At 50.9% G+C, this 24,895-nt stretch overlaps 8 protein-coding genes across 8 annotated transcripts; 4 read left to right on the top strand and 4 right to left on the bottom strand.

Moving 5' to 3' along the window:
- Positions 1-1,211: 1,211 nt before the first annotated feature.
- On the top strand, positions 1,212-2,438 carry NCS57_00169900 (FAD-binding-3 domain-containing protein; the record flags this gene model as incomplete). The annotated part of the gene is made up of 1 exon (XM_053051755.1): positions 1,212-2,438. The coding sequence occupies one exon, from the start codon at positions 1,212-1,214 to the stop codon at positions 2,436-2,438; it is 1,227 nt and encodes a 408-aa protein (XP_052920270.1).
- Positions 2,439-2,904: 466 nt separating this feature from the next.
- NCS57_00169800 (ABM domain-containing protein) lies at positions 2,905-3,413 on the bottom strand (the record flags this gene model as incomplete). Its single annotated transcript, XM_053051754.1, has 2 exons — positions 3,096-3,413; positions 2,905-3,039 (listed from the first exon to the last, which is right to left on the bottom strand). Exons 1-2 carry the CDS (start codon positions 3,282-3,284, stop codon positions 2,905-2,907), a joined length of 324 nt encoding a protein of 107 aa, XP_052920269.1. The 5' UTR covers positions 3,285-3,413.
- A 2,185-nt stretch (positions 3,414-5,598) lies between these two features.
- Positions 5,599-7,160, top strand: NCS57_00169700 (uncharacterized protein; the record flags this gene model as incomplete). Its single annotated transcript, XM_053051753.1, has 5 exons — positions 5,599-6,138; positions 6,187-6,309; positions 6,399-6,435; positions 6,515-6,609; positions 6,660-7,160. The coding sequence occupies 5 exons, from the start codon at positions 5,599-5,601 to the stop codon at positions 7,158-7,160; spliced, it is 1,296 nt and encodes a 431-aa protein (XP_052920268.1).
- Positions 7,161-7,579: 419 nt separating this feature from the next.
- Positions 7,580-9,196, top strand: NCS57_00169600 (F-box domain-containing protein; the record flags this gene model as incomplete). Its single annotated transcript, XM_053051752.1, has 1 exon — positions 7,580-9,196. One exon carries the CDS (start codon positions 7,580-7,582, stop codon positions 9,194-9,196), a length of 1,617 nt encoding a protein of 538 aa, XP_052920267.1.
- A 3,718-nt stretch (positions 9,197-12,914) lies between these two features.
- On the top strand, positions 12,915-14,687 carry NCS57_00169500 (AA-permease domain-containing protein; the record flags this gene model as incomplete). The annotated part of the gene is made up of 3 exons (XM_053051751.1): positions 12,915-13,402; positions 13,454-13,590; positions 13,642-14,687. The coding sequence occupies 3 exons, from the start codon at positions 12,915-12,917 to the stop codon at positions 14,685-14,687; spliced, it is 1,671 nt and encodes a 556-aa protein (XP_052920266.1).
- Positions 14,688-14,824: 137 nt separating this feature from the next.
- On the bottom strand, positions 14,825-16,943 carry NCS57_00169400 (MFS domain-containing protein; the record flags this gene model as incomplete). Its single annotated transcript, XM_053051750.1, has 9 exons — positions 14,825-15,157; positions 15,220-15,260; positions 15,328-15,747; positions 15,810-15,877; positions 15,945-16,038; positions 16,095-16,258; positions 16,362-16,450; positions 16,504-16,605; positions 16,680-16,943. 9 exons carry the CDS (start codon positions 16,941-16,943, stop codon positions 14,825-14,827), a joined length of 1,575 nt encoding a protein of 524 aa, XP_052920265.1.
- Positions 16,944-18,201: 1,258 nt separating this feature from the next.
- Positions 18,202-19,587, bottom strand: NCS57_00169300 (FAD-binding-3 domain-containing protein; the record flags this gene model as incomplete). Its single annotated transcript, XM_053051749.1, has 2 exons — positions 18,202-19,237; positions 19,292-19,587. The coding sequence occupies 2 exons, from the start codon at positions 19,585-19,587 to the stop codon at positions 18,202-18,204; spliced, it is 1,332 nt and encodes a 443-aa protein (XP_052920264.1).
- Positions 19,588-21,893: 2,306 nt separating this feature from the next.
- On the bottom strand, positions 21,894-22,332 carry NCS57_00169200 (Peptidase-M10 domain-containing protein; the record flags this gene model as incomplete). The annotated part of the gene is made up of 2 exons (XM_053051748.1): positions 21,894-22,056; positions 22,166-22,332. The coding sequence occupies 2 exons, from the start codon at positions 22,330-22,332 to the stop codon at positions 21,894-21,896; spliced, it is 330 nt and encodes a 109-aa protein (XP_052920263.1).
- Between the last annotated feature and the right edge of the window lie 2,563 nt (positions 22,333-24,895).

The following is a 24,895-nucleotide window of genomic DNA, read 5'->3' as shown; positions in this document are numbered from 1 at the left end:
GCTCCGGCTCAAAGGGTCCATCTAACTGGACAGGCCTGTCGGCTGCGTACAAAAGATTAGATGCCCGGGAAGACCTTTTCGACTTGAGCGGACCCATACTTTCAGACCAGAATTCGATAAGGCCCTATTTTACAACCTTTCCCCATTATCATTGACAAGCGTTCGCAGCGAAGATGGGGTTGCTGGACCAATCAAGGGTGGGGGTCAACGTTGCGATATCTAGAGTTCTAGACAAAGCGAAGCGCATTTTCAACCGCTTGGCTAATACAAGGTGGTACATGTCAAACTCAGAAACTGAGAAGAGCCACGGCTAGGTGTGTCGAGACCAGTGGCCCATGCCTACCCCTTATACGCATGCTCATTACAACCCTTGTGCCAGGGATCGAGGACACTCAGGCATGAAACACGGAAGCATTCATGAAGCCATCCAGACAGTCTCCCAAGCACATACGACCATACCCACTGGAAAATACGGGATCCCGTCCGCTCTCCCATAGTCAAGCCAGTGAGGGGCGGATTAGTAGTTGAGTCGGTGACGATCAGCGAATCCCCGCTGTTGTATGTTTTTTTTGTCTTTTGCTCTTATTTCTAGTCAGAATCGTTTGTCAGATTTACTCCTCTAATGTGCTCGTGTTGGGAACTCTTTGGTAGAAAAGCGGTCTTGAGCCATTGACCTGGTAGGTGGACATAAGTTTACTGTCCGATCTGGTGCATTTCCAAGAGTTTAACATGAGCTAATTACTCAGTAGCAACGGCGATTATATAGCCGCTATATTTTAATGTGTCTTGTATAATCCCAAGTCGTCTCGGTTACAAAACGCGCAGTCGAGTGGCTGGTAACAAGGGTTATTGAGTCACCTCTCTGGACCCATGACATTCTCTGTAAGCTTCGGAGGAATGTTGTAAACGCATGCAGCTATCAAGCTGTAATTCATGAGCTGTCTATGATGTCATTGGCTCTCTCTGCCGCGTGGCTTTGTGGGAATTTCCCCTTTACGTCTAGCTGGGCGCCGTCTTACACCGTGACGAAGCCGATTATCCGACAATGTCACCTCACCGGCTTCAATATTATTGGCATCTTTGCCCGCTTCACTCGATCAGATGCGTAGTTCTGAATACAATTCAAGACCTCTTTCTACGATAATCCCCAAAACTGCTTTGATTTTAGACAGTAATACACCTATACCCTCCATCAAGAAACACCACCCAGCATGGCTCCCCTCAGAGTCCTCATATGTGGTGGTGGCTGCGCCGGACCTGCTCTAGCCTTTTGGCTCGCCCGCGACGGCCATCATGTCACCGTCGTGGAGAGATTTCCCGCACTCAGAGCAACAGGTGCACAAATCGACCTTCGCGAACAAGGCATCGAGGTCGTCAAGCGCATGGGCCTCCTTGATGCCGTCCGGTCAAGATTGGTTGATGAAGCCGGTGTGTCATTCGTTGACTCGAACGGCAAAGTCATCGGGACAATCATGGCGAACACATCGGGGAAGGGTGCTCAGTCTCTGACATCAGAGTACGAGATTATGCGAGGGGATCTTGTTCGGTTATTGTACGACGAAACGAAGGACAAGGTCAACTACGTGTTTAACAAGACCGTCGAGAGTTTCGAGCAGGATGAGAAGCAAGTCCTTGCCCACTTCTCCGACGGCACATCCGACACTTTCGATCTCTTGGTTGGAGCTGACGGCCAAGGGTCAAGAATCCGGAAGGCAATTCACCCTGGAGTGCAAGATCCCTACCGTCACCTAGGCCTTCACATGGCTTACTACTTCATCCCGCGTGAGGAGGCAGACAACAATATTCGCAGGACATATCTTGCGGCTGGAGGCCGAATGATCATGCGCAGAAGTCACAATCCCACAGAAACCCAAGTCTACTTCGTGCTCAAAGACAATACTCCTGAAACATCCAGTATACACAGGGCATCAGCTGAGCAACAAAAAGAGTTCTGGGCGCAAAAGTTCCGCGGTTGCGGTTGGCAGTCGGATCGGTTTCTTGAAGGCATGAAGACGACAGACAACTTTTACAGCCAAGAGGTGGTTCAGGTCTGTGTTGACACATGGCACAAAGGCCGGGTGGTATTATTAGGAGACGCAGCACATTGTCCATCCCCCTTCAGCGGCATGGGAACTACGGGCAGCTTTGTTGGAGCATACGTGCTGGCGGGTGAACTGAGTCGAAACCCAGACGACCTGTCCCTGGCCTTGGCAAACTACGACAAAACACTGCGCCCATTCGTCAATGAGATCCAGAACGTGAACGCAACTGCTATCCGAATGACAATCCCCGACTCGCACTGGGGCGTTGCTATTATTCACTGGGTTGCCTGGTTGGTTTGTCTTCTTCGCATTCCTGCATTGTTCTCGAGGTTTTCGAGCGAGGAGAAGGGCGGCTGGCCATTGCCGGATTACCCAGAGCTCAAATACAACCAGTAGGTCTTTTGCCAGATTTCAGCAGGATTTATAGGCCAGGTTACATCAGGTGCTTTCAGACGGCGGTTGGGTATAGTATGAACACTCCACTTAATACAGAACAGTTTAAGCGAGGAACTCTGGGGGTTCCTTCATGAACGACGTTTTTGTGCCATTCGAATTTCTCGTTAGATCATCTAGTTGTTGTAATACGACTATCTATTCGCTCGTTATCCCATCAAGGGCCGAGCTTAAACTATATTAAAAACACCGTTTCTATTGCATGCATCAGAAGACATATACCTAGCTGCATCATCAAAGGTTATAATTATTATCTGCATTAATGATATCTTGTCATCATTGCAGATAGTAATAATGACATCTTATGATGCAGCTAGGTATAATTCTTCTAATGGATGCAATAGAAAAGACTAAAAAGAAGCCCCTATGAGAGGTTATTTATATATGACAGCTCTACTCAGCCAAGCTTTTACTGCGGGACGACAACATCCTTGCTGGTATCAAGCTCCTCCAGTCTCCTGAGGTCCATGGGCTTCTCCAACAGGGGAATGACGTAAGGATCAAAGGTCTTCCAGTAGGGGTTCTCGAGGTGATATTTCTGGCTCTGAATCGCTCCAAGTCAGTAATCACACTAGAAGCTTGCCACAGTAAGATACGCACGCTCTCTTGCTCATATCGCTCAACAATTGTGAAGGCACGGGGATCCTTGATGTCCTGCATCACAAACCAGGAAATGGTTTCCTGATCCTTGGAGTAGACCCGGCTAGCCTCGATGAGCTTGGCCGAAAGCTTATCGATGCACTCCTGGTCATCCTTGGCGTAGAGGTGAACGACGATTGTGTAGACCATGATGGATAAATTGCTGAGATATGAGTTCTGCAGTGGATCGTGTGAGCTTCTTGTGTTGATATCTTCTGCAAGGTGTCTCACAAGTTGTTGATGGGGCAATATCACTCGGTGGATCTTGTTGAATTGTTGTTGAGAATGGATACTTGAGAGGAGGGGTTTGCATCTCCCTTGGTGGTTTTATTTGTCCATCTTAAGTCATGTGATCACCCCACCCATCGTCCGATGCCAGCGAGCACGCAGGGTTGAGTTGTCCGTTTCACCGCAACATCTGCGCATCATCTCAGTGAGATCCATACAACCGAAACAAGAGCACGGACTTTTACTTCAGAGGCCTCGGCTACGAAGAGTCGTATGGTTGAGGAGTTTCTATTGAGCAGGTTCACGGCTAGTTGCCTTCTATCCGTGATGTCATCAGTGGATAATCCAACTATACATAGAGCTCGTGGCGATAGAAAGGCCTCTATATATTCAACTTCCACTTATAGTTACGCCAATTGCTTGGGCGAAGCTCTAACAGAGACACGCTGTTATAATTAACTCTGATTCCGCTGTATGTTACTGTTATTCTAGCCTACCTAAGCTCCATTAAGCATGATATTCTCATCGCGGATCTAACTTTCATTCCTTTGAGTTCACCATGTCCGAGAAGACCCAAGTCTACGCTTCATAATCAAATGTTGGTCTACACAGAGGCTTTTCGAAACAAGCATCCACCGTATATAGAAGAATTCTTGAGAAGTAGGATTTTGCCAAATGTTGAGTCTCAGAGGTGTGAGGCTCGTGAGCGTGTGTAGTATTTAGTTGGACCGAGAGTCCGTACTACCACGGAAACATCGCATGAACGCAACCAAACCGAACGACCAGTTGATTGAAGAATATTCAAACCCCTAGAAGGTTAGATTGAGAAGAATCAAGCACTGTCCCAATATCTCCCGTTGAAGAGTGCTCAATCCAGGGTAGTTGCCGATTGCGGAAGTACATCTACAAGTGGGTCTGCTGCACGGACCAAGAATGCAGCATCCAACGGCTTTCCCTTCACGACATCACAATCAGAAATATCGCTGTCAAGATATCATAGGGTAGAAGAAATCAGACAAAACAATAATGGCAAAAAGAAAATGCAAAAAACACCCGTGCGCGGACTCGAACCACGAACTTTCAGATTAAAAGTCTGACACGCTAACCAATTGCGTCACACGGGTTTGAGTGAGACGTGCCAATTTTCATCTTACCACGTGAGTATGCCTCAATCTTTCAGGCTCTTATTCAGGTATCTGGTACAAGCACTTACTATGCAATGGAAGCCGTTCAACCACTTTCACTGACCTACACGTCCGCCTACTCCTCAGAGCACCGTTCCCACTTCAAGAGCGAGTTATGGGTCAGAGATTTGAACGCCATTGATTTTTTTGGGGGATTGTACATGTAGGTGGAATTCACGAGCAAGAAGCCTCCGAAGTAGTGTTGAGGCCATCACGACTTTATTTCTCCTCTCTCTTTCCCATCCTTCAAGGCTATCGCGGCGTAATTTATTGCGGTTGCAAATTATCTTGACTTGTCATCGTGTCATTGAAACTCGGGCATAGGCTTCAGCCCTGTGGTATTTCTGTCGAGTTGCCCTGAGGCCAACGCCCCTGAAGGTGAAGCAGACAGCCAAGAAGCATCTCGGCTCCGTCCATTGGCGTAAGAACGCGCTTATTCCCCTAGAGGCGATGCTCTAGGATGCAATCGCCATTGAGTTTCTTCCGTCACTGCCCACGTTGGCCAAAAAAATACAGCATTTTTGGCTCATCGTTTCCGAACGACGACTGGCTAAGACTTTGGGATCAACCTCGAGACACTACCATTTGCCGGCTATGAGAGATTTTGGTCAACTTAAACACGAACAACGCTCTCACCAAGCCATCAAGTACGTTCCGAAGACCGAAAAGTCTATACCTATGTTAACTCAGTGTTAAGCGCGATAGCTGTGATACGAGCACCAGTCGTGATTCGTGGATTGACAATAGCAGCATGTCCTGCGATTTCGGTCCTCACCATCGAATGCGCTGATGGCATCATTGCCTATAGCACCGAAACCTCTCGCCTGTATTGGCTATCTACCCCGAGAACTCGGCGCGCGTGGGGAATAGGCGGGGATTACGGATGGCGTGCTCGAGATAGCATCGCAGTGCAACCTGCGTCTTCGGCTCCGGGTTTGTAATACACCGACCGTTATCATATAGATATTCAAACTCGCCATATTCTCCTACTTCTGGAGTCTTGACATGCTGACCGGCAAAGAGGAACAGAGTTGACTACAAGCACACTCATCATGGCCACCTCAACCAACACCGGCGAGCAAGCCGCGTCTACATCTCCCAAGCTCGAGATCGCTATCGCCGGAGGAGGAATTGCCGGGCTTATTACCGCAATTGCCCTCCTCAAGCATCCTCAAGTCAGCGTCCAGATCTACGAGCGCGCCCCAGAGTTCAAGGAGATTGGCGCCAGCATTGCCCTGGGTCCTAACGGCCTGAGGACTCTGGAGAAGCTCGGGGTTGAGAATGCCCTCGCCGAGGGTGTGTCTCAGCGGCAAAAGTCAGACTACCCCATGATCTACCGACACTGGAAGACTGAGGAAGTCATCGACCGTGATGTGCACAAGACGGTCACCACCAAGAAGCATTTTACCGCGCGTTTCCACCGAGCCCATCTTCACCAAGCTCTGCTCGAGAATCTCCCACAAGAGATCATTCACTTGAATAAGACGACAGTCGACGTCAAGGCTGATCCCGATACTGGTGCCACGCTCTACTTTGAGGATGGCTCAACTGCCAAGGCAGATATTGTCATTGGAGCGGATGGCATTCGTTCGGTGCGTGAAGCCTCAATAATAACTGCCCCATTACTGACAGAGATACAGGCTGTACGTAAGTCGTTTGTTCCAAACCATGAGCTGCACTGGAGTGGCTGGGTTGCGCTCCGCGCAAGCTTTGAAGCCTCTCGTTTGGGAGACCTCGATTTCCCTCAGGATGCAACGCATTGGGTAAGTGCTTGACGTTTCTCAGCCAGCCCCGAGTTTCAAGCTCATCATTTTGCCCAACTGTTTGATCAGTTAACTGACTGCTGAATTAGATTGGCCACGGCAACACCTTCTTCCACTCGCACCTGGGTAAGATAACACTCCATACCTGCCGTACCTCCACTCATGTTCATACCTCTAAGCAAGGGCCTTTTCACCACTGTCGGAGGATTCCACGCAGATCCCTCCGATCCGAATGCTCCAGGAAAGGACGCAAAATGGGATGAGCTCGGAAGCCTTGAGCAGTTTAAGGACATATACAAGGTGGGCAAAGTGCTATCTTCTGACTGTAGCCTTCACTAATTATACCCCAGGACTGGAACCCAACTATCCGCGCCTTTATCGATGCAGCTCCATATGTCAGACTGTTCCCAAACTATGCAGGCGCTGCCCTTGATACGTGGTCATTTGCCAACCGAGTGACGCTTGTCGGCGATGCTGCGCATACCCATGGAGGTGCCTTTGCAGCTGGAGGCTCCCTAGCCATCGACGATGCCTACGCCCTTTCCAGCGCTCTCAGCCACGTCTGGCCAGCATCTTCTACTCACGCCGAAAAGCCCACCAAGGCAGAGATTGCCGAGATCTTCAGGATATACGAGGCCACCCGCCAGCCCCACGTCAATAGGCTTTTGGGTGTCGTCCACAAGAACCTAGCTGGGCAAAAGGCCAACATCGAGCGGGCCAAGACCGAGACGGATGAGCAGCTTCGACAGCGGGTATCTCAGAGGATGGATCCTTCGTGGATCAGCGAGCATGATGTTGAAAAGGCATTTAAGCAGGTGGTTGAGAAGGAGGAACCACGGGCAAGATTGTGATTTGAGAGATGGATACTTAGAACGCATAGACAAGAAGAGCTGAAGACGGCACTTGGGCGCACAAGGTGTTGCGACAAAGGCTAGCCAATTTGGGAGAAGGACAGATAGATATTCGAAAGAGCATTTCAGAGGTATTGATACAATACCATGATATCCTCTATCCTCCTAGATGAGCATCTACGTCTGTAATTTTTGTTATTTCATCCTCCGTTCAGTCTCTATCGAACCATTTCTTCAGCTCGGAACACGGCATCTCACGGCCCACCGGATAAACGCCTCAAAAGGTCAATGAGTCACCCCGACTGGCTCAAGTTTGAGTTTAACGGTCAATGGATGATGCATAAGAACTCATTACAGCTCTTTTCTTAGCTCCCCACTTCTTCTATTTCTAGTTACCACTATCCCAGACCATAGCAATCATGATGGAGCAACAAGTGTCGCCTCTTCCCAACCTACAACCCGCCAACCTGGCCTCCCTCCCCATAGACATTCTCGTCCAAATTCTGGATTACTTCCGAAATGATGAGTTTGTAGATGAAGATCGTGTCCAGTGGGTGAACTGGTGGGGTCAAAGTCCGGACCAAACTATTTGCAATTTGCGCTTGACGTGCCGTCGCTTACACGATCTGGCTTCACCACTTCTTTTCCCGGTCGTGGACATTGAGCTTGAAGGAAAATCGCTACGCCGTGTTGAAGAACTGTTGAGCAATCGACACATCGCCAGCGGAGTCCTCGGCCTCCGCGTCACTCTCGAGTATCGCCCCGCAGAGCTTGCCGCCGACTTGGCCAAGTTCGTCAAGATCAAAGATGACGCCTTGGTTGGCATTCTCGAGAGTCCAGGTCGCCTAGATGGACTAGCTATGTGTTTTGGATACGGCTCGCCTGATTTCGAAAGAGCCTCTGCCGAGCAGATGCACAACCGAACGGCCATGAGACGAGCGTGGGATAATGTCATCGAAGGTGAAGATGGCGATGAGCCGGATGAGCAAGTCCTGGCTTATCAGAAGATTTTACTCGAAAGCCACAGAGAATACGCCAGACTGCACGAGGAGCAGCTTCAACTGATAGAGAAGGGGACGTTTGTCAACACCCTTGCATCCTTACTGCCTAAAGGCCAGCAGCCGCTCTCCCTGAGTATCCAAGGTACCAGATGCGACGATGAGAATGATTACATTGACAATTACTGGGAGGTCTTCGAGGACACACATGGACTTTGCGATTTTCTGACAGATCCACACGCCTGGGCCTCGCTGGATCATTTGGACGGCGAGGTCAGCCTCCCGCAGGCCAAGATCATCTCCGAACTCCCCGTCGCCTTGCACAAAGCAGGTGTGTCACTCAGGTACTTTCATCTCTCCTGCCTCCCGGTCCGGAGCAACTTTTCAGACATCTGTCCTGGCCTTGACGTCTCGCCAGACGCTGTTGCGTGGCATGACCTACAGGCGGCGTGCCAGCAGTTGAAGGGGTTTGAGCTCGTGGGCGTGGGGTGGGAGTACCACAAGAAAGCCCAGACGGTTTGTATACCATCCGAAGGCAGAACTTTTATCGAGGCCTACCTCAGCGCCGTTCTCTCCGGCCAGTGCCTCGATAGCGTCGAGGTTGACCTGAGCGGCTTCGGTCTGGTAGACAGGCATAGCGGATGGACAGAGCCCTGTCACCTAACTGGCGCCTTTGCATCAATCAGCTGGCCGTGTATCAAGTACCTTGACATCAAAGGCATGGTCTTCGCTCAGGAGGAGCTGGAACGTTTCTGTCTCGATCTAAGCCCGTCGTTGGGTGACTTTTTCCTAGACATGATCAACCTGTGGGACGGAAGCTGGGTTCGCACGCTAGACATACTCCGTGAAAAGGCCGTCGCCAACTCCGAGCTTCTGATTCTGCTGGGAGACTGGAGGGGAGGGGAGCTCGGCCAGAAGACCAAAGTATCCAGGGACACTAGCTCGCGGCAGTGGGAACTGAGAGATGAAGGACTGGTTGAGAAGTTTAGACAATATGTGCAAGGAAAAGAAGGGATGGAAAACCCAGCGAAGGCTTGAAGTGCTCTTTGTCTAGCTGGTTTGATGTATACCAATAAGATGGGCTGGGGGCGAGGGAGACCGAAGGTTGGGCAGCTATGCCATGACAAGGATAGATGCAGAATAGGTTTCGTGACGACGACTGAGTGCAGTAAAAGGAATGGGCTGCTTCATCTTGTGCATGGGTGCACCAAGACTGAAGCGAGCTTGAATGTTGCCGACACCAAATTAGCCAAGGTAGAAAGGGGCGCAGCCATCGCCAAGGCCCTCGCCTCCTGCAATGATTGCCCATCTTCTTGGCTAATCCCACGTCTCAATGTGCCATAGAGGTAGAAAATATTCGCGCGGATACAGAAGCGAGTGTTGACGCAAGGGACAAGAGTTCGGTGAAGCGGACTAGGAAACCGTCCTGGGCCAACACCGAGTCTTTTCCGAGCGTCCGAGAGCATAGACGAGGGCATCGAGTGTGAACCGGAGTCCGGAGTCCATCGCCGTCTTCAAACAGGTACTGATAGAAGTTGCCCTTGTTGTATTGATTAACCCACAGTGGTGTCTGGCTTAGCATGTCCTGGGAGGCCAGGCTTGATGACGAGATGGTGGCCAACCCCATCACACCAATGCTGCTGCCTAGCGTAACCCCGACTCAGAAACAAAAGGGGCAGCGAGGTCATTGTTGGAGACAGAGCCAATGACGCCCGGGCGGTGACCAAAACCGATGGTGGTGTGCTGTACAGTCGCGGAGTGTCATGCCGTCAACGCTAGCAAAGTGATTCTAGAAGCCTGTTGCGTGCTCACCAGTTTTACTGCTTCAAGTTAGCTGCATAAGCTTCAGCGGCGCCCTCCTTGTGTGTGGCCAACCGCGCACATGATTGTCGCCTTGCTTGACTTGAGGCGAGGTCAGCTCTGTACATGTCATCTCTTGCTGATATCAGGATGCTATTCATCGCCCAAGGGATGCGGTCTAAACAGGGGATGTTTCGACACCTGCTGATTTGGGTAATGACGCTTACGCGGTGACAGGGGATGTCTGCGGAGAATCGGTTTCAATGCCGATCACGTGGTCTGGATTCTTATCAGCCAAGAGAACATTCAACATGTATCGTTATACTAGCATGCCAAATCGCTTTTACCTTGATGGCATTGAATCAATGGTTTCTTGTTTTCAATCGTTAGGTTGACTTTGGCGGATAGTCCAGAGGTCGATCGTCATCATGATCTTTCGACATCCCGTCATTAGCCTGCGACAAGAATGACATGACCATCTTGCAAGCTTGGAAATCGCGATATGTATGTTGAGTTGTCTCGGAGCTGAAGAGACCTCCCTTGGTCGTTGTGAGCGCTTAAGCTAACCATGGCTGAACAGGAATTAGCCAGGGGCAGCGCTGGTTCGAGCCACCTCGTTGGTGATGATCGAGCCCTCCCGAGGTCCTAGCTTCATATGTCAGTAGTAGGCGATCGAGTACTTCTGATCGATCTAGCTCTCCTTTATAGCAGAGGGAGATGGATATCCGGCACTGGCAGGCACTATGTGAACTGCGAAAGCGATTCGAGTCCGGACAATATGATGACGCCGTAGAGGTAGTGAAGGCGGCCTGGGTGACGGAGAAATTGAAGCCTGAGATGCAGAGTAGTTTCCAAAGAACCATGCAACTCATGCTCTGCCCCCGAAAAACTGCACAACTTGTGTGCCGCAAGCTACAACTTGGGCTCTCAAAGTATACACTTTGAAATCAGGGTGAGAGTCAAAGGCAAATTCTGGGCGAGGCGAAGAAGCTGACATCTGAAGAAGGTCAGATTCGCAAACCTCCATATTGCCTCTAAAATAGGCCTTCCAAGCCCATCCAAGATTTTTTTGCATCTATGCACCTTGGAATGATACGGCCTCGCATCAAACGGAGCCTTGGTGTTGTTCCGCATTATTCGGCCGCTCAATATCCCAAAAGTCATCAGAGGGCATCACCAGAAACAGCTCAAATCTCGCGTAGTGATCTTCGTATCTTGAAATCTTGGCTGAATCCAGATTCTTGGCATCTTCCGACACTCGACCCAGACCGTCGGTGATCCTGATCAGCCGACTGCGGCAATAGCAAAGGTGGCCAGAACCCCACGAACCACCGGGGATGCTGCCAATAGAAACTAGGATATTGTGTATCTCGGCTATTGTTGCTTACCCTTCCCAGGGTCTCGTTATCGTCACCGCATGATCACCTTGGCCCCTGCTCTGCCCCCCTTTTGATAGCTTCGGTTGCAAAGGATAGGTAGCTTGAACTCCCCGTACCTAGGTATATGGGTGGGCTGGAAGATGATGGTCTGGAGTTTTAGTAGAGGTTGACAAATATGGTGCTTCTCGTAGGCTACTGCAAAGCATACATAATTGTTGGCAGCCTTGGCAGATTAGCTTCGGGGCTAGGCTACGATAATACGTTGCCGCAGCCAGTAGAAGGCTCCGCGGGGATCCTTTTTCGAGCCCGGGTAACGCGGTAAGTGGTCCTGCTTACTGACTTGTCCGGTTGTACGGGAGAGCCTCGTCTACGGGGAAGCTTATTTATGCTTCGGGTTCGAAACCCGAGGAGCCAGTCAACGGGCTAGAGGCTCATTTGTGGCGTTTGCCCGCAGAACGGCCCAGCAGGGAGGCCCATGCAGCTGAACTAGAACCATGGGGGGCTGATTGGAGAAAGGTGGAGGGATTGCGGCTAGGCTGCGGAGATTCCGTGAGGAGGAGGAGGAGGGATGGTGCGGAGGCAAGGGCCAACAGGTTACAGTACGTCTCACTAGAGAGGGCAGGGATCGGTATCTGACTCCGAGGGCCAGGTATTGTTTAGTGGGATCAGCACGGTCTTGAATCAGAGGTATCAAGGAGGAGGTGGATCGTACGTAGATAAGGACTTTGATATCAGATATGGCTCGGGACTTGCTCGGAGAGTCTCCAAATCGCGTAGAATCCTGAGAAGCCAGTGGCGTCTCCGTCGATGTTTTCTGTGGCGAGCTGTGTGTGTGTCCCAACGGTGTCGTTGGGCCTGCAAGGTATTCCCACGGGACTCTTCTTCCCTTGCATGGGTGCCATCACATGTAACCCGCCAAGGCCTGCTTTCGGAGAAGCCCTTCAGCTCGACCTCCCCCAACTTCCCCGGATTCCCATAGCGTCGGGCTAACGAGGGCTGATGGCTGAAGACTAGGCCTGAAGGAGGCATGATTGCCTGACCATGTGGCGATGGGAATGGCTCGAGGTTTTGGAGTCGGGCAAAGGTGGTACCCGTACGAGACCCTCCATCTCTGACTGGGGACATCGGCTTCCCCAGACTGTCGCTTCCCCAGAGAACAACCCTAGTCCCGTCGGTGGAACCGAACAAAGTAAAGAGTCTGGGGAAAGAAAGGCGTACATCTGTCAGACTTGAAGGTCATGGAGATGCTAATGCACCAGATCGTGTTCAAGGCCTGGAACCACCCTAGGCAAAAAGTGTCCGGCAGGCGTTTCCCCATCCATCGCTAGCAGCGCGGGGGGATGGTCGCTATCTCTTGGGAGGGTGCAATCATGGGTTCGAGATAAGCAGGGCAAGGGTTCAGCTCAACGCCAATTGAGTGCGACGTTGGCCAGGATTTTTGGAGTTTGCTATCTCTGAGAACCTGGTCTATTTAATGGCCTTGTGTTCCTGTCTATCCTCTCCTTTTTTCCCGCCTCTCTGTCCCTCACAAACTCCCCCTCTCCAATTGTCTCTTTTCCCTCCATCTACTCGCAGCCATGAACGCAGACGAGGAGAAGCACCCCAAGGCCGACTTTGCCGACGTCGGCAGCCTTCAGCATGGCGACACGGACAACATGGGCCATCTCCACCGGCGCCTTAACAACCGTCAGATCCAGCTCATTGCCGCCGGTGGTTCCATCGGCACGGCCCTCTTCATCTCCATCGGAGGCGGCCTAGCCAAGGGCGGCCCCGGCAGCCTCTTGATCGCCTATACCCTCTACTCGCTCGTCCTCGCCCTCGTCAATAACTCGGTCGCTGAGATGAACACATACATGCCCGTCGCGGGTGGCTTTGTCCGCCTGGCGGGATACTGGGTCGATGATGCCCTGGGCTTCGTCGCTGGCTGGAACTTCTTCCTCTACGAGGCTCTGCTTATTCCGTTTGAGATTACTGCATTGACCTTTGTCATTTCTTTCTGGAGCACAAATGTCACGAACCCTGGACCTACGGCTGGCATTTGCGCCGCAGTCATTGTGTGCTACGGGTAAGTTTGCTCTCATGGTAGTCGCATCCAGTTACTGACATTTGTCGACAGACTTCTCAACATCCTCGCTGTTCGCTTCTATGGCGAGGCTGAATTTTGGCTCTCGGGAGGCAAACTCATCCTCATCTTTATCCTCTTTGCCTTCACCTTTGTCACCATGTGCGGAGGCAACCCGCAGCATGATGCTTGTAAGTGCCGGCATCTTTCTACTTTACTGACGATTGCTGACGACCACGTAGACGGCTTTAGGCATTTCTCAAATCCCGGGTCGTTTGCAACGTATTTAAGTGGAGGCGACAAAGGCCGGTTCGAAGGCTTCCTCGCCGCCCTCTGGAGCGCTTCCTTCACCGTCGTCGGTCCCGAGTATATCTCCATGGTCGCTGCCGAGGCCCAGCGCCCTACCTACTACATCAAGTCGGCCTTCAAGACCGTGTACTACCGATTCTGCATCTTCTTCATTGTCGGTGCCCTGGCCATCGGAGTCGTGTGCGCGTACAACGACCCTGCTCTCGTCGAGATCTACTTTGGAAGCGGTGGCTCTGGTAACGCGGCTGCGTCCCCCTATGTCATTGCCATGACCAACCTTGGTGTCAAGGGTCTGCCTCACCTGGTCAACTTCCTAATCCTCACCTCCATCTTCTCCGCCGGAAACACCTACACCTACTGTGCCACTCGAGCGCTCTACTCGTTGGCTCTTGAAGGCCGTGCCCCTCGATTCCTCCGATACTGCAACAAGGCCGGTGTCCCTGTCTACTGCTTCTTCATCGTCATGTGCTTCCCATTCCTCTCGTTCCTCCAGGTTGGCAGCGACTCTGCCAAGGTTCTGGGCTGGTTCGTGAGCATCATCACCGGTGGTGGTCTGATCACCTTCGTCATCATGTCCATCACCTACATCAACTACCACAAGGCCTGTGTTGCCCAGGGCGTCGACCGAAAGACGGAGCGACCCTACTATGGATATTTCCAGCCTTACGGAGCCTACATCGCCCTGGCCATCCAGTTTGTCATCCTCCTCACATACGGATACTACGCCTTCAGACCCAAGTTTGACGTCGAGGTCTTTTTCCAGAACTACTCGATGCAAATCCTTGCTGTTCTTCTTTATGCGGGATGGAAGCTCTTTAAGCGCACGCGTTATATTAAGCCCAGCGAGGTTGACCTGGTCTGGGAGCGACCCCAGATTGAGGCTTACGAGAACACCTTCACTGAGCCACCGGTTGGCTTCTGGACCGAGATGATCCAGATTGTGGGTTTCCGAAGGAATAAGAAGACTTCTGAAGCTTGAGCATAGAGTTAGATACAGGTAGAGCGGGCTAGAGATAGTCACGCTAGATTCTTGGCAATATTACTGTTGATACCATCAAGCCTCCCACAGCTGTCTCAAATTCGGCGAATCCCCCCAGCTTTAACAGCAACTGCGTACTAGTCCCTGCGACCACCGTCGAGGTCATGATCGGTGACGTCGTCTAGAATAGCCTCGTTGTTGCGTTTGGCCTCTAGTCTTGCACGTTTGTGCCTGCGGGTATCTCGCTCAGTCTGCCGGGTAACCCACCACGTGTAGCTGTTGGTAAGGCCACAAGCAGCGATGAGAGACATGGCTAGGGCAAAAGGTAATCGGTATCGTGGCTCGTACTTGTCTTGGAACATCTGCGGTCCGACGGCGTCGCCAATCTGCCCATAGCTATTGACAAAGCCAATGGCAAACGCGGAGCCGGTAGCGCCGCTAACGGTCTGAGAACGCCACGACCACATCATCTTTAAGATTAGGGTTAGGAGTGATGTCTAGTACTGAGCATAGGTACTCGGGATAGACTTACCGGGAACCAGGCAATGCTGAAGCTGTTTCCGATCAACATTCCTACGCTTCGTTAGTATCCAAGGTACAAGGCGACAAGCTAACATAGACTTATATCTAGGTTACATACCGATATAGACGGCAATGTCGTTAGGATATGCGACTAGGATGCCGTAGGAAGCGATGACGATGATGGTACTAGTGATGGGGAAGAGTGGCAGCGGGAACTTGGCTCTGTCTGAGACATAGCCAGCGGTCACGATGATGATAATGGTCAACACGGACATGGGGATATTGAGGATCTGGGCGGTTGCGATGCTGCTGAAGCCCATATTGGCGATGATGGACGGCTGGTAGAACTTGACGCCGCTGGCACCACAAGTCTGGAGCGCCCAGCTGAGGGTGAAGAGCCAGAGCCTCTTGTCGCGGAGCGTCTTGATAACCTCCCTCATATCAAAGTCCTTCTCGGAAGATCTAGGTGAAGCCACGGGCAGGCGCGCCTGGAGAAAGGCGCGCTCTTTGGGAGTGAGCCACTCCGACGTGCCGGGAACTTGATGCATGGTCAGCTTTGGATGGCTCCGACCTGTGCCGGGGCAGTTCATCACAACTTACAATCAGGCAGGCGGAACCAGATGACGAATGCAAGCAGGATAGTGACAATGCCCTCAATGATGAAAAGCCTGCCGAAGGATTGCATGTCAGCAACTGCTTTCAGGGTGTTTATTCCAGGGAAGCAAGCAGCATTACCATCGCCAACCGGATATACCCGCAACGCCCGACATTTCATGGAATCCGTAGGCAAGAAGACCGCTGATGATGCCGCTAATATTGCCAATGGTAACTAAGGGTATTGTGTTAGTGGCAGGGTAAATCGCCCGTACGGATCCGGGCACCCACAGATCCAGACGAGCCTGACCGCAATCTCGTCAGGGCGGTACCAGTACGTTAGATGGAGGATGACGCCCGGGAACATTCCAGCTTCGGTCAAGCCCAACATGAAGCGCACGGCGTACAAGCCGCCAAGATTCGAGACTGCAGCCGTGCAGGCCGTCACAATGCCCCTGTATAATAAGAACGTCGCGTCAGTGATGTTTCTGCTCTAGCCGGCTCAATAGACAGGCGACTAAAATACCCGTGCCATCTTTCTCCACAGAGGAAACCTACCAGCTGATCATGATTCGGGATTGCCAACGGGAGGGCCTGATCCACTTCAGGACCAAGTTTGACGGAACTTCAGCCAGGATATAAGGAACCTGTGACGCGGTGTTGAGCAGATGATGTACGGAGACACTGATAGAATACTCACAGTATACAGGATAGTAATTAGACTGTACTGGTCACTGGTAATACCTAGCTCGGTCAATATGTTCGCATCGGTGCCTTTGTTCATAATCCGGGCGTTCGAGGCCTACGTAGTTGGTCAAGGTAACGCGTTAGTCATTGACCCCAAGGGTGCATGTTGCAGAGATCAAGTGAGCCTACGTTGTTCTCGTCAATCTTTTTCATAAGATAGAGCAAGCAGAGGAGGGGAACTAGCCGCCAGTCGACCCTGCGGATGAGACGCTTCTCCTCCTCGGCGGTCAGCGCGGTGAGCGCCGTCTCACGGTCAGCCTCGTAGTCGACCATGGGAGCAGCGTCGAGGATCTCATGGTGCTTGCCACCTCGCTTGACGGTCTTGAAGTTGAATTGCGAGGATGGCTCCTCCACAGACATGGCGATCACCTCGTTGTCCCTGGTTTGTGTCATGATGGATGGGATAAACGACTGGTTTCAGGGCCAGAAGAGTAGGGGATAAAGACTATTCCGGTGAGTTGCTTTATAATAGTGTATCGGGGAATCCAAACTTATAACTCCACCACTATCTCAATGACGTGCTCACGTTCATCGTCCCCCGGTTCATCGTTGCAGTGCAGAAGGATCAGGGACCTAGTTCTTTAGGCGCCGAACGCGAAGGCGCCATCGCTGGCAGAAAGCACAAATTCGGCCCTTGTATAAGCTATTAGGATGAACCAGCCCTTAATGCCTATGTTATAATGCTACACTGTCATTTATCCGGGCGTGGCCCAGTATGACAATCTTCTATTTTGTGTCTTGGGGTGAATGTCGTGATTGATATCGTGGGGATCTGTGGATTTAAGTCCCTGGTAAGCGCCAGGGCTGCGCCCCTGCACTATCTACTTGGGCTAATTAGGTGTCGACAAAGTCAAGGTCGCTTCAGTCTGAGCCTTGAACAAAATGAAGCAAATCCTTCCTTTCACTGCCCTCGGCTGGCTTTGATCGCTGCAGCCCCCGTGCCAATAACATCTCCCTATGACAAGAACCAAAGGAATAGCAAGAGGGGCCCCAGGAGTCGTGCAACTCAACAACAGGGAAATTATATACAACTATCTCATGCCTGAAACAACTTGCTGGCAGATGTGTGGATACAGCTCTGCTGGTTAGACACTCGCTTAGATCTCAGACCAGACGTCAGAGGCCACCCTAGTAAACCAGGTATGATCTATCATAGTTTTCCTATTATCGAAACGGGTAAGTTGAACCGCATCCCGGTGCAAGCTGCAGTGCCAGGAGCAATTGGGTCTCACCGGCAAGCATGGACTGATCCAGCTCACCAGGGTCTTTAAGTATCAAGTCATCAGCAGCTATTGATTGGTAAAGAGGCTTTGTAGAGTGTCATCGTGCTGGAGCATTTGGTCACCAATCTCCACGTTGTTGAGAGTCCCAACTGGCGACTAATTCAAACCCCTCCAAGGTCGATTTAGAGAGCGGATATCGAGGATACGGAAGGCATCTCTGAATTGTTGCGAGTATTTTCTATTTTATTACCTGACCGTAATCCTAAACATAAAAAAGTAGCGTGGGATAGAGCCTTCTAAGTTGTTCCTATGTGCAGCCCTCTACCATGAACTCGACCCTCTTTCCAATGCCATATTACATGAATCCTCTAGGCACACGCTACGTTGATTCTATTTCAAGAATCCAATTCTTTACTGCGTTCCCCCTGTCAACCGCTCTTGACAGGTTCAGGCATCGCATGTCTCCAAGGGACCTTTCCTCGCATCGGCTCTTCGCACGGGACATAATCCAATACGAGCGACTCACGCATCCCTCTTGCTCCAAGAATGTTGATCAAAAGGTGTTCAACCAGCGGCGACGACATGATATACCTCGACAGGAGATAGTACTTCGTGTTCTCCCATGCATGCATGCGCGTCATGCCAGCTGAACGAGACGCGTCGGACTGAAGCGCCTGTGTCCGAACCTTTTGATACTCGTCGAATATCTCGGTCAGAACACTCTGGCTTGGTCCATCGGAGCTATCACACACGGCCTTCCGCAAGCCGTTGCATAGCATCACCACGTCCTGGATACCGTTGTTCAAGCCCAGGCCAGCGTTGGGAGTAAACTTGTGGCACGCATCACCCACAAGCACGATCCGATTCCAACTCCAATGCTCCGCAACTCCTTCTTCCAGATTGGCCATGCCAGCTGTGAGCCTCTTGTCCCACAGATCCTTGACCTTGAGCGTCCCGGTCAGTGGAAAATCCATGAACCCCTCAGAGAACTTCTCAATGTCCTTCTGAGAGTATGAGGCCCTGTTGGTCGTTGGCTCCGGCAGCTTTTCGTAAAGAAAGATCCAGCTTCGCTCGCGACCTGATATGTACATGGCACTCTTGTTTTGATGTTGGGTGTCGTAATTCTGACCGCCTTCCTCCGAGGGTCGCATGAAACTTGCCCACATGCACTTGTAAGAGGAAGCAAACGGCTCCTCGGGTTCCCAGTCTCGAGAAGGGTCGTCTTTCAAGGCAAGTTGACGCATCAGATGGCGAGTTTTGCTGTGTACGCCATCAGCTCCGATCACAACGGAGCCCTCGTACACGCTGCCATCAGCGCAGGAAACAGTCACACCACTTTCATTGGGCTCGATGCTGGTGAGCTTTTTCCCGAGGTGGACCTTTTCTTTGGCCTCTGTGGGGAGGCGATCATAGAGAACCTGGATAAGCTGAGCTCGATGAAAGGCAACAGGACAAGAGCCGTGGCTACAAGTCAAAGGGTTAGTGTTGGCAGTTCACAGATCTTCAAGAACAACTCACTTTTTGCGCAAAAGCTGAACCTTGGTGCTGTTCTTGAATTCCCGCCCTTCCAAATCAAATGACTTGCCAAACTCAACCTCTCTCCCGATGGCCAATAGCTCTTCAAGGATACCGAATTGGTGCATGACTCGTAGGCTTGGCGGTGCCAAAACAAGACTCGCTCCGACGTCCTCGACAACGTTTTCCCTCCTCTCTAGCACGACAAAGTCGATGCCGGCTAGGTGTAGGGCGTGAGCCGCAGTTAAGCCAGACGGCCCGCCCCCAACAACGATGACTTTGAATGTGCTAGCGCTCATATCGTAGGATGCGGATCTGAGGTGATTCAATGGAGTATTTCGTGAAAAGAGTAGTTTTGAATGTTATTGAAGCTTGAGATGATTGTCAAAGTGACGTGGTGATATCTGGTGACATATATAGTACTCTTGATCGGCGAACGGGCTTCATGGAACCGACCGAGCTTGATCAACCTCAGCCTCGGAGGTGACGAATGAAATGGGGCTAATGTTTGATATCATTTCCCGAAATCTTGGTAGGGAATTAAACGACAACGCTCAAAACCAAGGGTCCCTATCATTTCCCGGCAAAGTGTTTTTACCTTGGGTGTTGAGCCTGTCTTCAAAACACCGAAGTGCCGCTTAGTCACCGGCAGAGGCAGCAAACAAAGTTTAACACAGGCAGGGATTGCAATGTCTATCCAATAAGATCAATGATATGAGCCTCATGTATCTCAGCATGACGGAGGTCGGAGGTGTAGCGCGCCGACGACGGAACTTCCATATACCGAGATAGCATAGCGTCACAATTAGAATAAAGACTAGTTAGAATCCTAGGGGTTCACTATCTGAATATAGTTTTCGAAGATGGAAACAACCCGGACAGACCTGGATGTTCTCTCCCCTTTCACAGCCAGCTGTTAAACAACGGAGTGACGGACATGCGCAACAGCCTAGTAATAGTTGAACGCTTAGTCGCTAACCAATGCTGTCCCTGGCCACCAACATGAATAGTCATATCTGCCAGACTTGTGAAAAGATCCCAAGTTCCTTGATATTTATTCATTTGCAGGGCCATCTTAGATTCTGAGGAGAAGCGTGAAAATGTGACCAAGTTGACTCGGGCCATCCACAATTGATGGGACTTTGCTAGTGTGAGAGCTTTGATGTGGCTTGGCCTGGAGTATGCAGCTACCGTATAGCCATGATCGTACTCATCGAGAAGGCTGCAACATTCAGAGAGCACCAGCCATAAACCCCTACTATTCATATCCCCCATCGATCTCATGTTTTCCTCAACTATAGAAGGTCCTCGGCATATCTCTCACAATCCTCCTTGGTGACGCCGCATCTCTTCATGTTCTCCTCGTTTTCACACCAAAATGAGGGCTATACCCAAGATTAGTAAACGGTCTGCTCACTCCGGGTCAAATCTACTTACTCCCCAAGTACAAGGGTCAGCACCAAGAAGTGGCAGCTGAGAAGAAACACACCTTAGCAGTGTCATTGAAATAGATACGAGTTGTGACTTACGACAACGTCATGTGATGAGGCCTCAGCAAGGTTGATTGCTGAAAACAACGCGACGGCAAACAATGCGGAGATGGTATTAAGGCCAAACATATTGGTGACGATGATTGGAGAATATATGAAGTGAAGGGAGAAGGGCGTTGAAAAAATGATAACATGGGATGGATGGCTCTTGTGATCTTATCCTTTCTGGCTTCCTCCAAGTGGCAAATTTAAGCGTCATCCGATCGTATACGGATGAACTAACCCGACAACAAGAAAGACTAACAAAGGCCCAGTTGACAGTGGAGAAAGTACGGGATTGCAGTCCCGAAGCTACAAGGAGTGTTCCCACTGGCTACTTCGTATTTCTACCACACAGCCACTTGTATCGAATGTAGCGACACGGTCACATTACATTCGCAGTTAGCTTTTCTAGGCTGTCTACACTTTGGCGAAAAGACCCAGCGTTCTTCAGCATAGCCACGGTCGAGACTTTGTCAAGACGGCTGAGCCTTGAGCCAACTTAATCCCAGTTCTATTTGTAGAGTCAAGGGCTTGCTTCAATGATGCTTGGCAAAGCCTCTATGATAATCCTTCGTGAAGATTGATCAGTCAAGAGACCGATAGGCAAACCAGCCACAAAGGAACTCCACTTCACCTATTTCATCCTCTCACTGGCATCTGTCCTCCAGTCGCTCAGGAGCGTGCAGAACGAACACTTGGTTTAGAGTGGAACAATCACGGCAAAAGTTCACAAACCTCGACAAAGGTAATATTAAGAGACAAGCATCCACAGAGGGTAATTAGAAGTAGTCTTGACGGACTACGTGAAGAAAGTTTCAATACCGTCTGTTTGATCTTCTAGCTAAACTCTTGAGCAAGAGAAAGGATTCATTACATGAGTGTGTTTGCATCTAGGACTAATGCAGATGTATTGCCCTTCTTGTCTTGTTTTCCAATGACGTCTCCGTCGGGCACAATATAAAAGAACACGCTGATAAAATGCAATCCCATACAAAATGCCCCGATGATCTCCTCCACTTGCCTTGTTGTGAGACGTAGTCGACGACCTTAGCGAATCCCACCTTGGGCGGATTTCAGTTCTCGTTAGGCCTCAACACATAGAACATCTTGGTAGAGTTAAGGTTGGACTGCTGCATCTCGGGCGGCTCAGGAGCGTAGGTCATGACTGACTTGGGGTCTCGAACGCCCAGCGGCACTGCACCCTGCCCCTCCGCCTTGATATCAGAGATCGGGGGCCTTCAATGGCAAATTCGTGCTTGAGGCCCAGGAAGTGACCAAGCTCGTGTGTCAAGATCTCCCACATGTAGGGTTTCCAGTCCGGTGGGGAGGCACCCGAGAAGACAACGTGGAGTTCAGGTCGGCCGAGTTGGGGAAGAAGGACATAGCCGGGGTACGGCCGCCTTTGCCAGCACGGGAGAGGAGAAAGGTGGCATCTGTAGCTAGGTGCACCCACTCAAAGGTGACGCCGACTTCAACTTTGTTCCACACCTCGGCCACGATGGCGAGCTCCATTGTTGTTGTTATCAATGACGTCTCCGTCGGGCACAATATCAAAGAACACAATAATAAACACATGACAGCATTGAAACTCAATGCGTTGTCACACTGCAGCTTAGATAAAATTAAGCTTACACGGCTGCATTACTGAAGTATCAAAATCAATAGTTGCTGAGGCCAAGAAGCTGAGCGGCAGCCATTTCTGTCCACTCCCTGTGATTGCAGACAGAACTGTGTGTGTGATTGGCCCCGGAACTCGCCACAACTCGTATCACACCATGACACTCAAGCCTCAAAAATCCCACAGCTGAGGAGTTCCCATCTAGACCGCAGTCGATGCTCTATAAAGAACAAGTGGTGGGCCCGTAGCTAGCCATGTTTTCATCTCAAGAACGAATCGAGGTAATAAAAGCCGCCAATGTCTCAGCCATAAAGCAGCTTCCTGCAGACAGAGGAAAGCTGCCAAGCTGCTAGTGTCGCGCTGTGGCTAGCTGTGTAAGGGTTCTGGCCAAAGTGTAAACTCGGTAGTTGGCCAACCAATGGGGGCGAAGGATCACGGATTCAGTCATAGCACAACCTATCACACATGGTAGCGTGATATGTGTTTTTGCACCGAGATTGGCATGGGCATTCTGTAGTGGCTAGCTGGATATTTGGTCTCGGTCTGCTGTTGACCAGATGATCCCTGCAAAGTCGAAATCGGTGGGCGGCGAGGCGACAACTACATACCCATGATTGGCCCCTCTAGGCACGAGATAACAGTGGCTTGCGAGGGTCAGGGGGGCATCGGCCTGCGCATTTGTTGACCAGTCACACAATACATTCGCTCGTGAAGAGTCTAGACGCAAATGGATCCGCCAAGCTCAATAGACCGATGCTTTGCATAGTACCGAGGACTGTTTGCGCAGGCTTTACAAGAAGAGGGCATTCGAGGGTTGCAGCAGTTGAGGCGGAGCTCAATATCAAGTCTATAATTATGAGAGCATTCTCTGTCAATATTGCTCTGACTCAAAAAAACACTCAGTCATCTCTAAGCTCAATCACCCCATAGTCAACATGGTCAAGGCTTCTATCGATTATCTTTTCACTGACGAGAGGTCTACCAAACCCACGCGGGACTGGGCAGAGTTGCTACGGGCCAGCAAAGACAAATATACCAACTGCCGTGTCGTGTCCCTTACACGCGTCAAAGATCTGAACTCAACGTGGAAACACGAGTATGTCCAGTTCGTCGTGGAAGAGACCGGCAGCAAAGAGCGCGCAAGAGTCTACGCTGAGCGGGGCAACGAGAAGGACCTTGACTGGGTCACCTTTGGTCCAGTCGCCTTGGCAGCAAGCACGGTGACGACTTGCCTCTTCCCCTGACCTCGCTGATCTTTGGAGGCGAGTCCGGGGAGGATGTCAACAAGAGACCAACTGTACTGGAGATCGCCGAAATCTTGGCCGCTACTACTCTTATCGGTGGCGCGTATTCGAAACTCGGTCACCACTGCTTTTGGTACGCATACACTGCCTACGATGCTACAAAGAGGCAGTTTGGTCAATTGGCCAAGGAGAAGAGGTGGCGATGGGGCGACATTGGAGGTGCCGGAAACGCTGGCATCAAGGATGCCATCGGCTTGGGATGGTCCACCCTCTTCAGGTTTTTATATGTCGTACGTCTTCCACTGATGGGTATTGAAAGCCAGCTAAACTCGAAAAGGGCGACGCCGAGAAGTTCAAGGAGGAGAGGGAGACAGGCATGGTCTTGTTCGGGGATATGCGCCCCATCATCGACGACTTGTACCTGGTCGAGCAGGTTACGTCCTTTTTGGAGCAGCCCGGGAACCAAGATGAGTTCATCTCGGCGATGAAGGCCGAGGGCTTCGAGTTGACCGAGGCCGAGGTAAGATTTCCCACCGTTTCATGGATCTCCAAAGACAATACTGATGGTCGATTGCACAGATCAAGGAACGTCTGCAGACGAGCCACAGCCTCGCGGAGCAACATGCTGAAAGTGACGCAAACTGGACAAATGAGGTTAGTATTCTTGTTCTTCTCACGTCTCACCTGTCGATGAACATGAAAAATGGCTGACAAGACTCGATCTCATCAGCTTTACGAACTCAACAAGGACTTGGTTGAACGTACCAACAATGATGCCGATGCTCAGAAGTATCTGGAGCTATATCAGAGCTTCGAGGTGCCCTTTGATATGAATGAAGTGACGGCAGAAGGCGCGGGGAACTATGAGACCAAGAAGGCTCTTGAGATTGCTGTGGGACACATTTTGGAGGAGGCTCTGAAGCACCAGTAGCATCTTGCCATATCACATTCTTATGTTAGTACATCACATTAGTTAAGGACCAAAGACACCTCATTCGCTTCTATGCCATCAAATCCTTGAGTGTTCAGGGGCCCTCTCGAGATAGTCGTCAAGCTATCTCACCAATACCAACCTACAGGGCTCGGTTCAGGGTGAGAGGAGAAGCAAGTAGTAGAGTACAAGATCTACAAGTGCTCCGCCAGCGTATCTACTCTCTCTTGAATCTTAGATTGCCGAGACAAGGCCACGGGTTTAGAGTTAGGCATGGGTACT

Source organism: Fusarium keratoplasticum, chromosome 1 (assembly GCF_025433545.1).
Source record: "Fusarium keratoplasticum isolate Fu6.1 chromosome 1, whole genome shotgun sequence".
Classification (NCBI taxonomy): Eukaryota; Fungi; Ascomycota; class Sordariomycetes; order Hypocreales; family Nectriaceae; genus Fusarium; species Fusarium keratoplasticum.
Note: the sequence above shows the minus strand (reverse complement) of the source record. Positions and strands in the feature narration are given on the sequence as shown.